General features: G+C 54.1%; 1 protein-coding gene across 5 annotated transcripts; it reads right to left on the bottom strand.

Moving 5' to 3' along the window:
• Positions 1 to 6,020: 6,020 nt before the first annotated feature.
• CITED1 (Cbp/p300 interacting transactivator with Glu/Asp rich carboxy-terminal domain 1) lies at positions 6,021 to 11,528 on the bottom strand. Of its 5 annotated transcripts, none has more exons than XM_032848838.1 (4): positions 10,748 to 11,076; positions 9,550 to 9,670; positions 7,221 to 7,345; positions 6,021 to 6,640 (listed from the first exon to the last, which is right to left on the bottom strand). In XM_032848838.1, exons 2-4 carry the CDS (start codon positions 9,560 to 9,562, stop codon positions 6,101 to 6,103), a joined length of 678 nt encoding a protein of 225 aa, XP_032704729.1. In that variant the 5' UTR covers positions 9,563 to 9,670; positions 10,748 to 11,076; the 3' UTR covers positions 6,021 to 6,100. The 5 variants fall into 5 exon arrangements, with proteins under 5 accessions (XP_032704729.1, XP_032704728.1, XP_032704727.1 ...); XM_032848837.1 differs by lacking the exon at positions 10,748 to 11,076 and adding an exon at positions 10,392 to 10,568; XM_032848836.1 differs by lacking the exons at positions 9,550 to 9,670; positions 10,748 to 11,076 and adding an exon at positions 11,278 to 11,528.
• Between the last annotated feature and the right edge of the window lie 1,931 nt (positions 11,529 to 13,459).

Below are 13,459 nucleotides of genomic sequence, written 5' to 3'. Positions count from 1 at the left end.
GCATGTCAACCATACCTCAGTAAAAATATATTCTCTCAGGGTGCCTGGGTGGCTCAGTAGGTGAAGCGGCTGCCTTTGGCTCAGGTCATGATCTCAGCGCCCTGGGATTGAGCCCCATATCGGGTTCTCTGCTCAGCAGGGAGCCTGCTTCTCCCTCTCCTCCCCCTTGTGCTCTGTCTTGCTATCTCTGTCACTATCTCTATCTCCCTCTCAAATAAATAAATAAAACCTATACACACACACACACACACATTTCTTTTATTTATTTATTTAAATTATTTAAAGATTTTTTAAAAATTTATTTATTTGAGAGAGAGAGAGAGAGAGAGAGAGCGCGTGAGCAGAGGGAGCGGCAGGCAAAGGGAGAGGGAGAAGCAGACTCCCTGCTGCTGCTGGACTTGATCCCAGGACCCTGGGGTTATGACCGGAGATGGAGGCAGAGGCTTAGCCATCTCAGCCACCCAGGTGCCCCTGAAATAGATTTCTTTTAGTATGAGTCCATTTGAGCATCTTCTGATCACTTCTGAAGCCATTTTAATTTCTTTTTGTATATTTCATTTTGATATTTTTTGACTTTATTTGCTCATTTTTATATTGGCTGGTGGTGTTTGAGGTATTGATTTGTAAGAAATGTTCTCATATTCACTGTGAGTAGCAGATATTTTCCTCAGCTTATTGTTTATCTTTGGATTTTGCCTTTTTTACAGTAATTTTTGCCATAAAGTTTTTAAAAATGTGGTTGAATATGTCAATCTCTTCCATAGCCTCTGAGTTTTGTGTCATGCTTGGAAAGGCCTCTTGATTTCAATGTTTTCCTTTTAAATCCCCTCATATTTTCTTCTAGTACTTTTATGGTTTCATTTTTGAATTTTTAAATCTTCGGTTTATCTGGAACTCATTTTGGTGTATATTGTGAGGGAGCATATCCAGTTGTTCCAAAGCATTTATTGAACAGTCCACCACTTCCCGTCTCGTTTGAAATGCTATTTTGAAAAAAATTGTGATAAGACACACACGACATAAAATTTACCATCTTAACCGTCTTTGAAGTATATAGTTCAGTAGTGTTAAGTTATTTACATTGTTGTGCAACAGATTTCTAGAACTTTCTTATCTTGCAAAAGTGAAACTCTTTGAACAACAACTCCCCATTGAAATGCTACCTTTTCATCATAGACTGATTTCCTGTCTTTGTCACTTTTTGCCTCGACCACTGTAACAGCTTTTTAGCATTACCATAATTCCAATCTGTCATGCACACTGTGCCTGATTCATTTTCCTCATGCAAGTTCTGACCACAACACTCTCTCGTTCAAAACCTTCAGAGGACCTTCCTGATCCCGCAATTGAAATTAAGCCCCCATTCCGCTTTCGTAGGGCCTCAACTTTTTCTTCCTGTCATTTCTCATGGTTTGTAGTTTTAATGATCTGTGTGATTATTTGATGTCTACCTCCTTGCTAAACTTCAAGCTTCAAGAGAGCAAGGGCCATGTGCTCACCGCATATTCCTGGTACTTAGCGTTTTCCTGGCCCACAGTAGGTGGTGGTCAGTCCATGTTTGTGGAATGAGAGCTTCCCCTTGGCTTCTGGAATAAAGTAGAAACAACGGCAAGATCTGATTTCTTTTTTTAAAGACTATTTATTTATTTGAGAGAGAGTGAGAGAGCAGAAGCAAGGGAAGCGGCAGTGGGAGAGGGAGATGCAGACTCCCCACTGAGCAGGGAGCCTGACACAGGGCTCGATCCCAGGACCCTGAGATTATGATCTGAGCCCAAGGCAGACGCTTAACCGACTGAGCCACCCAGGCAGCCCTCTTTTTTTTTTTTTAAAGATTTTATTTATTGGGGCGTCTGGGTGGCTCAGTGGGTTAAAGCCTCTGCCTTCAGCTCAGGTCATGATCCCAGGGTCCTGGGATCCAGCCCTGCAAGGGGCTCTCTGCTCAGCAGGGAGCCTGCTTCCTCCTCTCTCTCTGCCTGCCTCTCTGCCTACTTATGATCTCTGTCAAATAAATAAATAAAATCTTTACAAAAAGATTTTATTTATTTATTTGAGAGAGATAGGGAGAGAGAACACGAGCGGGGGTGGGGGGCTGGGGTGGGGGTGGGGCAGGGGGAGAGTGAGAAGCAGACTCCCCGCTAAATGGGGAGCCCCACACGGGCTCAAACTCAGGATCCTGGGATCATGACCTGAACCAGAGGCAGACGCTTAACCAACTGTGCCACCCAGGCGCCCCTGCAAGATCTGATTCTAACTTACCTTCTCTCAGTCCTCTGCCCTTCAAGGAAGTCAAACTGCTGAACTCGCTGCCCTTCCTGAAAGAGCCTCAGGCTTTCTAGTGCTTGGTTCTGGTTTATACCAAGCCTTGATTTTATCTTATTTGTACTTCACTTTCTCCCTCTGCCCGAAGGCCATGCCTTCCACTCAGTCCCTCACAGCATTACTGCCTTATGGAAATCCAATTTATCCTTCAAGACTATGGCTGTCTCCGTCACTGGACTGTGAGTTCCTTGACAGTGGCGACAGGGTCCCCCTAATTTGCCCTTAGCAATTAGCAATTCACAACACAGCTCCTGGATTCCAGGGGGCGCTCGTGGCCACAGAGTTCCATCTGCTCCCAGGCTGCGGGCTCCTTGGGGGTAGGCAGTGTTCCTTATTGGCGAGCCTCTTGGAGCCTCTGGGAACCTTGCTTCCTGGCCCCCCAGGGCAAGACTTAGAGCTGGCCTCAGGAGCCTTCTTGTAACCTACTGAATGTGTCTGGTTGTGTTGTCAGGGGCTTGGACAGGAAGTGGTGGAGCAAGGGCAGAACCTTACCTGCCTTTCCCCAGCTGTGCCCTTGACATTCTTTCACTTCTTTTTTTTTTTAAATGTAGGTTTTATTTATTTATTTGACAGAAAGAGACACAGTGAGAGAGGGAACACAAGCAGGGAGAGCTGGAGAGGAAGAAGCAGGCTCCCCACTGAGCAGGGAGCCCAATGTGGGGCTTTACCCCAGGACCCTGAGATCATGACCTGAGCTGAAGGCAGCTGCTTAACGACTGAGCCACCAAAGCATCCCGACATTCCCTAACTTCTGCCCCTTTTCCAGCAATAAACAATTACTGCCTTGTGCCCCTCCCCCTCCTCACCTGAGCTGAGCCCAGGCTCTCCCTAGAGGATGCTCCCTGCCTCTTCCTCCCTCCAGACTCTGGAGAGGAGGCTGCGCAGTTGGCCACAGTTCCGGCCGGCCCCCTGGCACTGGGAGACAGGATTGCCACATCCAAGTTCCTGTTCTCCCACCTCCACCATGCCTTGTCTAGGGATGTCCAGACTATTCCCTGCCACTACCTGCTTCCTGACAGCACCCCTGTCACCTCCACGATTCTAAGGCAGCCCCTCCCCCTCACAGAAGCATTGGCCCCTGGCTTGGGCTTCTCCTTACCCCAAGAGCTGCTAGCATCCTGGAGGCACAAGAGCTCACAGAGGTCAGGTGTAGCAAGCTGGGGCCCATGTGCAGGATCCATCCTGCTAACTTATTTTGTTTGTCCAGAATCGTGTTTTGTAAAGACCCCAGCAGGGGAAGGACCTCAAACTCTCCAGACTTTTAGGGGCTAGTTTCCTTCCACATCCCGCCATTCTGCTTTAGAGTTCATCCCTGAGGCCACCCTGACCCTAGAGCTGTCCAGATTCTGAAATCTGCCTGCCGACCACAGCATCCCTCCTTCCTCTTCACTTCCTGCCTCCCCTTATCCTGTACTGTTCTTGGCACGCCGACCTCCAAGCCCTCAATCCTGCCCTGTTCTCCCAGGCTTCTGTTCCTCTCTTTGTTTTCCTACCCCTGCCTCATGGGTCATCTGAGAATCCCACGTCTTCCTGTTGGAAGCATTAGATGAATCTAACCATCCACCTTCAGTGGGAGCATCCTGAAAATAAAAGTGGGTTCAGGGCACCGGGATGGCTCAGTTGTTGAGCAGCTGCATTCAGCTCAGGTCATGATCCCAGGGTCCTGGGATTGAGCCCTGTGTTGGGCTCCCTGCTCAGCGGGAAGCCTGCTGCTCCCTCTCCCACGCCCCCTGCTTGTGTTCCCTCTCTTGCTGTGTCTCTCTGTCAAAGAAAATAAATGAAATCTTAAAAAAGAAAGTGGGTTCATTCTTTGCTCTCCTACAAAATTTGAGATTCTTCCCCAGACACAGGGCTGGGGTACTAAAGATACAGACACTCCTCACTTGGTGTCTAAGGCCCCGTGCACTCTGCCCCTTGCAAACTTCCTCCGCATTGTCTCCTGCCAAACTCCTATCACCCCTGAACTTGTAGCCATCACAGCCCCTTTCGATAACTTGTACCTGCACAACAGTTTTTTCCCCTTGCTCATTCTTTCCCTGGCTGACCTTAGTCTGGTTTTAAAACCTGATTGTTTCTAAGGGTAGATATGTCTTCATGTAAAGGTACAGAGCAAGGCGATCAGGATTGAGGGAGAGAATTGGTCAAAGGGGACTTTGGCCTTATCTGTCAAGTTTCAACTTTCACAGGGTGATTATATCATGTATTTATTACTCATGAGATAGGAAAATAAATGAATGAAACAGTTCAATACCAGGAAGGTTTCCCCAGACTTCCCAGGCAGATGGAGCTGTTTCCTTTTCTGGGATCAAATAGCACTTTCCCAGTGTTATAGCAAATATTGTGTTTTATGTAATTTGTTGGTGCCTTTCTCCTTCTAGATGGTGAACATCCCCTCAAATGGAGAAACTTTATGTCATTCATCCTCCCAGTGCCTAGCAGAGTGCCTGGCCCAGAGCAGGTGCTCCGGGAGTGTGGAACCCAAGGCACTGCTTCCACCAGTGGGAAGTGCTTTGAACACACTTGCTATGGGACAGGCCTGACACTCGTCCTGAGAAATTGATTCACTTTTACCATATCCAAGGGATGGTCTCTAGAGGTCTGAAACATGGGTAGAGGGGCCCCCAGGCTCTCGGGTTGGGCCAACACGGGGATGGGGCCTGGCACCCCCAAGGCTAGGATCCAATTCAGTGCTACTGCCTTGTCACTTGGCATGCCTTTTTCTTTTTTGAAGATTTTGTTTATTTATTTGAGGGAGAGAGAGAGAGCACAAGCAGGAGGAGTAGCAGGCGGGAGAGGGAGAAGCAGGCTCCCCATCGAGCAAGGAGCCTGATGCAGAACTCAATCCCAGGAGCCCGGGATCATGACCTGAGCTGAAGGCAGAAGCCCCCCCCAACTGAGCCTTCCAGTCACCCCACTTGGTATGCTTCTGAAGCCACTGCCTAAGAGCAAGGGCTATGTTGCTCAACATTGAACTTGTCAAGCCCAGCCCTAATCTGTATCTCTAAGAGGAAGAGGCCAGCTTCAAGGAACAGGCTATCCCCATACCGGCTGGGCCAGGAAGCCCAGAGTCAGGAGGACACTCACGCCAGCTATGTGTCCCGGGCTTGGAGGGAAGGGTTGAACAACTGTCCAGGGGACTTAAAGAAGGCATGGGAATCTGCTACTTCTGCAATTTTCCAGAGAAATCTGAACTCCCAAGTCATAGGATGCTTCTTAGGTCCCATCTCTGGCCCGTGGGCAACAGGGCAAAGGAGTGGCCTTAATGGGTCGATTAGACTGGGGCCTAGAGAGTGGGTAGGGTGGCTTTTAGAGTTGTAGAGTGGGTACCATGTGGCCAGGGCAACCCTTTAGGCTTGGATGGGCCCGTGGCAAGGAGGCCGTGGAAGGGTCTGAATGAGTCTTTCATCTGAGACTGCCTCCGACCAGTTCCCATATTCAACCTTGACTAGGACAGCATTCCTGGGGTCTTAGGGTGGTGAGGACAGCTACTTGGGTCCCTGGAGAGATTAAGGGCAGTGGCGGTGGCAGGCGGAATTTGGTGAGCCGTCCCCTTTGCACCTCCCCCTTCCTCCCACGCCATCCAGCTCCTTCCCAGCTAGCCACGCATAACCCCACTGTGGGCCTCTGAACAACTAGAGGTAATGCCAGACCGTGCCGCACACCGTTAGATCTCAAGGAAGAACGCCTCCAGCTGGCCCAACTCTCTGTAAGTAACTTTTATTTTTTATTTACAACAGAATCGGTGGCTTTGTTCCTCCATCTTTAGGGAGAGCGAGCATTATCAGCAGCCAGATGGAAAGTCCGCAGTGAAGTCAAACTCATTCTGCCCCAGCCACAGCTCCGGAAGCTCATTGGCTCGGTCCAGTCCCAGTTCCACCACCAGCGACATCAGCACCTCCTCATCCACGGGGTCTGAGTCGATGATAGCAGGGCTCTGGGCACCGGTAGAAGGAGAGAGTGATCCCGCCCCTCCCGCCTGAGCCCCAAAGCCCCAGTTTTGTAGGGGCCCTGCCTCCCCAGGTTGGCCCGGAGTGGCGGCGGCGGCGGCAGCGGCCATCCCATGATACTGGCTATTAAGTTTCTGCAGCTGCATACTGGCCAGCAGATGTGGGGCGGGGTGCAGGTTGAAGGGTGGGGGTTTAGTGGGAGGGGTGGCAGTAGGAGAGCCTATTGGAGATGGCGATCCCGAGGAACTAGTGGGAGCCCCACTGGCCTTGCTTCCGTTCGAGGCTACCCCAGGGTAGTGCAGGATGGCCACTGCTTTGCGGTCTTTTGTGCCCAGGTTAGAGTAGGCCAGCGAGCTCATCTCAGGGTTGGCATCCTACAAGACAGAGAGAGGCACAGCTTGGCACCCCCATTACTGGTGGCCTGTCACCATTCATTGGGCTCAGGAAAAGCCCCTGCATGCCCTTCCTCTGGGGCTAGTGGTGGGGAGAGAGCAACAAGGGCCCCCTGGCAAGTTAGGCTCCCAGCTCAAGTATCCTCTTGCTACCACCATCTTGGGCACCGAGCTCAGACCCAAGTGCTTGGTGCTGGGTGCCCATCGTCCTAAGTGGGTCCGTGGCTTTCATCTCTCTCCCCCTGACCCTTCCTTCATGTCACCATTCTGAAAAGGGCACCTCATTGGCTCTCTTCTCAGCCTCACAGCAATCTCTTCAAAGGAGCAGCCTTGTGCCACTTCTGCTTCTCTGTTTCCTTCTCTGCCATCTTTCCATACCTCGGTGGGTTCAAGTTGACCACATTGAGGCAGAAGCTATTCTCATTCTCCCCCGAGAAAGCCCTGCTGTCTCCTCTCGGCTAAAGGACACTAGATACTGTGCATGGGAGAGCCTTTCACAGGGGCCAGACCAGGCTGTCTTTCCGTGCCTCAGTGTCCCCATCTGCAAGATGGCAGAAGTTACCTCCTTCACAGGTGAGGTGCCACCCTTGACGTCGAGTGCAGGCCTTGACATAGTTGGCATTTCAGAGCCTTGGCAGAAGTTGGATAAACTGGTGGGAGATGATACTGTCAGCTGGAGCTTTTGTGCTGTATGTGAGGGAAAAGAAGTTACAAGGACAAAGGCTTTAGTGACCAAGAGAGCACTAGCAAAGCCCAAAGCTGGGCAACTCCACACAGCTACAACGCAAGGATGATAATGGGGTTAGGCCCAAGACCAGAAACCACCTGAACAGAGGCAGGAGATCAAGCTAGAACATTTGCCCGAGGCAGGAAGGGGGCTTGATTTAGCCAGGTGCTGCCCCCATCACCAAGAGGGCATACATGCAACTGTTTCCTAGTGCAAGTGACTTCAGAGCCTCAAGTGTGTGCATGAGGTGCACTGTTTCTGATTCTGAGGGCAGAGATGTCCTTGAGCAAGTAGCACACTTTCTCAATGGGCCACTGGCACCCAGGCTGGGGACCTGGGGCTCCACTGAGCTTGGGAGAAAGTGGGAAGGACTGAGGGCAAGGAAAACCTGGAAAGCTGGCTGCTTTAGCCTGGGGAAGGAATGAGTCCCCGAAGCTAAGGTCATGGGGCTCCAGAGCCCTGCCTCCAGCACGGTGTGAGAGAAATCCATCTGATCGGGGTGGTCTTGGGGCATGAAGGCAGCCAGAGAGCAGCTAGGAATGTCTCATCAACCTCCATGCCTCCCAGACAACCTGGGCAGCACCAGACTTTCCCAGGATATCTGCTCTGAGCCCAGCCACACCCATCTGTGGTGACAGGTGGGAATGATTCTTCTTGGAGGGAAACTGAGGCACAGAGATTCAGTGGCTTTCCCATCAGGTAGCTGTGGTTCTGGGAGGATCTAGCACTCCTATATCCACATGCCTCACCTGACCCCTGGGGCCAAGTCATCATACAGGGAATGATTCAAATGGCTCCTGAAGAAATGATTCCCTAGCTCAAGTGCCAAAGGATAAGGGGATGGGGGGTAAAAGGGTGCCCCAAACCAGAAAACTAAACATCTCTGAAAAATCTCAAGTTATTTTCCTGGAAGCTTCTTGTTGTTGTTGTTGTTTTTTAAACCCTCTATATTCTGGCCTTCATGATGAATTAGAGATGTAAAATTTCATTTTTATAAATACCTCTTAGCCTAGAGATTCTTCAGGACCTTAAAAAAAGGATCTCTAATCTGTCCACAAGTTTTGAATTCTCCACACCTCGCTCTTCCCTGTGGTCATTAGAAATCTGTTCAGATACTTCTAGAAAGTGACCGCTCACTACCTCTCTTTCTCATCGCCATTTATATGGGAGGGAGGCAAGAAAAACAGAGAAGGGAAGAAGGGGGTGGGGAGAAAACACGGGAAAATAATTTTCTGGGTTTGCCACTGCTGCTTGATTGGGAAGCCCTGTTTCTTCTCTGAGGCAACCGGAGAATATTTGAAGCCAGTGATCACAAGACAAGGAGTCTAATCCATGTCATCTTCAAGAGCTCAGCACCGTTGGTATCAAGCAATTTCATGTCCAAACAAAAATGTTTGGCGGGGGGGCGGGGGGGGGGCTGTCCATCTTTTCCCTTTCCTATCCAGCCTCCCTTTCTTCTGCTACTAGGTACCCGAATGTACAAAAGAAAAAACAACAGCAGGAACAACAATAACAAAAAGAAATGCGGGGGGGGGGGGGAAAAAAGGAAAAAAAAAAAAAGAAAAAGAAGTATCTCTGTTCTGATATCAGTTCCTGGGGAAGACCATTTTACCATGTCTCCCCCTTCAGGCTGGAAGCTCCCCTAGGCGGGACCCTGCTTGCATTCTGATCTGTGGCCTCCGATCCCCGCCACTTCCCCACCACCCGTCCTGACCCCCCGCCTGGGTCTGGGCTCAGTGGGCGCTCAGTAAGTGTTACTGAATCCGTCTGAAGAGGCAATAGCATTTCGATCGGGATCCCTGCCCCTGCTTCCCCGAGTTTCGGTCCCCATTCTGCCACCCAACCCATTCGAAGGCAAAACTTGGCAGCGCGGACACGTCCCAGCCCGCTATCCAAGCTGCGAGCTGACCACCGCGCAACCACTGCGAGAGGCGGCTGGACAAACCCAGAGCAACAAGTGCCTCCGCGCCCGCTGGTGCCTCGCGGGCCCGGCCACCAGTTCCCGGTCCCTACGCCCTCCCTTCTCTACAGATCTTCCCAAGGGCCAGCAGCCCCCTCCCGCCCAGATGGAGGTGGAGAGGGGAGAGGAAGAAGAGAAGGGAGAGGCAGGTAGGGGGCCGCGTCTTTGACCTGTTGGGGGACCAAAAGTTAAAATGGCACCAACCGGATGGCTCCATCTCGATTGCTATTTTCTCACTCAGAAGGAGAAATTTAAAAATCCAAACAGTACTGCGGCTTGGCTTGGACGCGCTCTAACCAGACCAGTCAGTTTCTCCACCTGAAAACTAAAGGCCCGTTGTTTGCGGACGGCTCGGCTGCCCTCCTCGCCGCATCCCAGGTGGATCTGCGGGAGTTGGGGGCGGCTGGGAGCATCCCTGCACGGTGGGCGCCAGCACCCAGGCCACCGGGGCCCCGTCCGCTCCCGCGAGTGCTGTTATCAGGAACCGATCGCAGAAACTGAATGGGCAGGCGGGGAGGGGCGCGGGGTCTCGGCCTCGGCCGCGAGTTTGGGGCTCCGCGGTCTTAACCGGCGCGGGGGCGCACTCAGCGCCGGCGGCGCCCACTCCCGCGCCTCACAACACTTACTGAGCGCCTGCTGAGCTATCCGATGCGGCCGCGGGCTGAGTCTACCCCCTAGCCACGCCGCCCGGAGTCAGTGCTATAAGCCCGGTACGAAAAGAGTGAGAGGCCCGGAGAGGTTCGGTAACTTGCCCAAGGTCACAGCGCTAGAAAGTGGCGGAGCCGGGATTCGCAGCGAGGTCTGTTTGACTCCAAGTCCGGCGCTCCGCGAGGCAGGGACTCAGTGCGCGGCCCGGCCCCGCGGCCCTCATTTATAGGGAGAGGGGTGTGTGCGTGGGTGTGCGTGGGTGTGTGGGCGTGCGTGTGGGGGAGAGTAAAGGTCGGCTGGGTAGAAGAGGCAAGTTGCCCAAATTCGCTAACTTCCATCCCGCAATTGGCTGAACTCGGCCCCCAAAGCCCCTCTCGTCTCCAGTCCCCGAAGGAAACCTGAGCTTTGTGCAGCCCCGGAGCCGGAGCGTCCAGATGCGGTCCGGGCGATTAGCAAAGTCGGTGGAAGCCAAGCTGGAGAAAGCGCGGGCGCGGGGAGAAAAGGTGTTGCGGTCTCCCCGGGAGAAGCGGGCGCCTGGCCCGGCTGGCCGGCAGGCGGGCGCGCTGGCGAGCGAACCGGCTCGCTGGCGGGCGGGCGGCGGCCCCTCCACCCCCAGCAGAACAGCTTTCAAACAGAAAACAAGTCCCCCAGAGCCCCCCGGCCCGCCCGGCCGCCGCCCGCTCCCCACACCCGCTTGGCTGGAGTCCCTGGCCCGGCCGACCAGCCCGGCGCCCTGCCCGCCAGCCCGGCTTACCTCTGCGAAGCCGCCCGCCCTGGAGAGAGGGAAGCGCGGAGCCCGGTGAGCCGCGGGCGAAGCGGCGGAGCCCCCAGCCCCGGGCACGCACGCCGCCACCGCCGCCGCGAGCCGGTCGCGCTCAGTGCCACCCGACCCCGGGGCGCCTGGGTAAAGCCCGCACCGCCGCGCCGCCGCCGCACCGCACCGTGCCGCGCCAAGCAGCCCCGGCCCGCGCCCGTGCCCGCCAGCCCGCCCGCCCGCAGCTTCGGCGCCTGACTCCGGGGCGGTGGCGGTGGCTGCCGCCGCGCTCCCTTCCCGGCGCCGGGGACCCGGTTCTCAATTCCCCATTGCCGCCCGGAGAGCCCTGACGCACACGCACGCAGCAGCAGGCTGGACTCGGCTAGGAATCCCAGGAAGGACAGACCCTTTCCCCCCTTTTTTTTCCCTCTCCCCCCAATTTCCACGTCTTTATAACCGGCTTAGGGCATTATTAGCACATGTCCTGGCTCGTGGGCGAGTTGACGGCAAAATCTGAACTGGATACTCACCGAGGGCCAGAGCGGGTGCTGTGCCTTCCGCAGCCCTCTTCCTCCTCGCCGGGAACGACCCCTCGCGGGCGGGCTGCGGGCGGGCAGCCGGGCGGAGCGAGCCTCCTCTCGGCAGCTCAACGGTGCCCCTTCTGCAGCTGTGCCGCTGGGAACATTTTATAGCGGCGGCTGGCGTGTGTGGCCCTTTAAAGGCGCTCAAGCTGGTGCAGTCACCGCGGATCGTGTGAAAGCGAAGGGCCGGCTGGGGAACGGAGGCCGAGCGGCCCCGCAGGTCCGGCCGCGCCGGGGACCGTCCGCGGTTCCCGGGGTGGAGCTGGCGGGCCCAGGCCATGGGCGCTCTGAGCCTTGAGCCCCAGGCCGACGCCTGCGCTTCTAAAACGGCGGGGGGCGCGTGCCCGGGACCTGGTCTCTCCCCACCGCCCTGCATGGACTTGCCCAATAAATTCCACTTAGCAATTTCGCTGAGGCGAGGGAGAGCTGTTAGTGTCTGTTTTCTGACCTAAATCTTGCCGGGTGGCCAGAACGGGCTTCAGGGGGCTGGGGGTGGTGGTGGTGGTGGTGGTGGAGAGCCAGAGAGGCTCAGGGAATGGCCCGGGGGAGGGGGGCGCACTCGGGACGGGGCTAGTGCCAGCGGGGCAAGATTGGAGTTTTCTGCAGAGCTTTCTCGGAGCCTGTTTGCCCCCTTTGGGCCGCACCATCTTGTTGAAGGGCTGAGTCTGGGAGTCCCTTTCCCCTTCAAAGTCCCCGGATTCCGGGCAGAGCCTGTCCCGCAGCGGCGGCTTCCCTTGAAGGCCCGAGAAGGGGTTGGGTTCGAGGGATTCACTCTTGTGGTCATCCCAGGCAGGAGGCTGACGGGTTGCGACGCGGTAATATGCTGCTCATCGGGACCCTGGGGCCAGGTGCAGCTCAGGAGGCAGCCCAAAAACCAAGAACCGGCAGCCGGGTTCGAAGAGCTTGCCCCGGAGCCCGAGGGGGAATTCCTTCTGCCTTCCCATGATGTCAGGTTATGTTATTACAATTATATAATCATTCCCATCTAGCAGGAATAACATTTTACATTTGGAGCATGTATTTCTCAGGTTGGGATACTATCTTACAGATGTTTAAGGGAAAGAGGTCTGCTTCCTCTCCTTCATGTTCGCGTTCCTTGTGGCCAGCAAGCTCCCGTCTCACCTCTTACAGGAAGGCCACCAGGATTGTCGCCCTCTACCAAACTCCCTTTTTTGACCCCTTTCAGCAACTACTCATTTTACACTGTTGATAAAACAAACTCTTAAAAAAAAAAAAAAGTACCGATGTTAAGAAAAAAGAGGGGAGGGAATGTCATGAAGTCATTTTCACTATGTATGTGTTTTGTCTTCTTAATTGGATTTGAAGACCTAAAGGTCTTTTTCTTTTTTCCTTCTTTCATTTTTTTCCTTCCTTCCTTCCTTCCTCTCCTCCCCCAGTCCCTTCTCCCTGAGCGCTCTGCATTTGCTCTTTGAACAAAGTTCTGTTTGTTGACGGACTAACCGGCTTACTGACAAAAAGATAGGAGCAAACGGAGGGAAGGGGACGGATCAAGGCCCTTCCTTAACACCTGGAGTATGCTCAGGGCTGCTCTGGTCTCCAGCTAAACCCCTTCCCCAGCCCCAAAAGCTGCCTTGCGGGGCTCCATTCCTTCTCCTCACCTTACCTCAACACAAACCCCAGTAACAGCCACCGCCCCCCCCAAAACCATTTCTCAGTTTGCCCAGAGATCGTGGGTCGTGTGCCCAGTTTGCCTACGATAAAAGGCGGGATCTGTCAGAACCCTAAAACCCTACAGAGTTTGCCTGTGAAATACACCCTCAAGCCACCTTGGTGTTTGCCTGAGGTGAGCGACCCTTAGGCTTTCCAATTGTGTGCTGCTAATTTGGCCCTCCGACCTACACTCCCCCTCCGCCCCCTCTCGGTGGCGGGTCTGGAAACAACGGCAGCTGCTCCGCTGCAGGCTCCCGATCCTAGAGGTGTTGGATCCGCCCTCCATCTATTGGATGGTTCCCAGGCCAATTGTTAGAAAGAGGCATATGTTCATCTCGGCTTCTGGAGTGTCTCCGGAGCAGTTGCTCAACAGCCAGCCCCCTCCCCCATCCGGACCATTGAAGGGCAGAAAAAGGAGAGCCCTCCGCCACAATTATCTGTGCCCACATGCCGGAGAGGG

This window comes from Lontra canadensis, unplaced genomic scaffold, assembly GCF_010015895.1.
Source record: "Lontra canadensis isolate GAN:19392208 unplaced genomic scaffold, GSC_riverotter_1.0 scaffold210, whole genome shotgun sequence".
Taxonomy (NCBI): domain Eukaryota; kingdom Metazoa; phylum Chordata; class Mammalia; order Carnivora; family Mustelidae; genus Lontra; species Lontra canadensis.
Note: the sequence above shows the minus strand (reverse complement) of the source record. Positions and strands in the feature narration are given on the sequence as shown.

Coding starts and splice junctions, on each gene's coding strand:
- CITED1 (XM_032848838.1), bottom strand. Junction 6,641..7,220: donor GCACCTCACCTGTGAAGGAG/GTAACTTCTGCC, acceptor TCTGTCTTGTAG/GATGCCAACCCTGAGATGAG.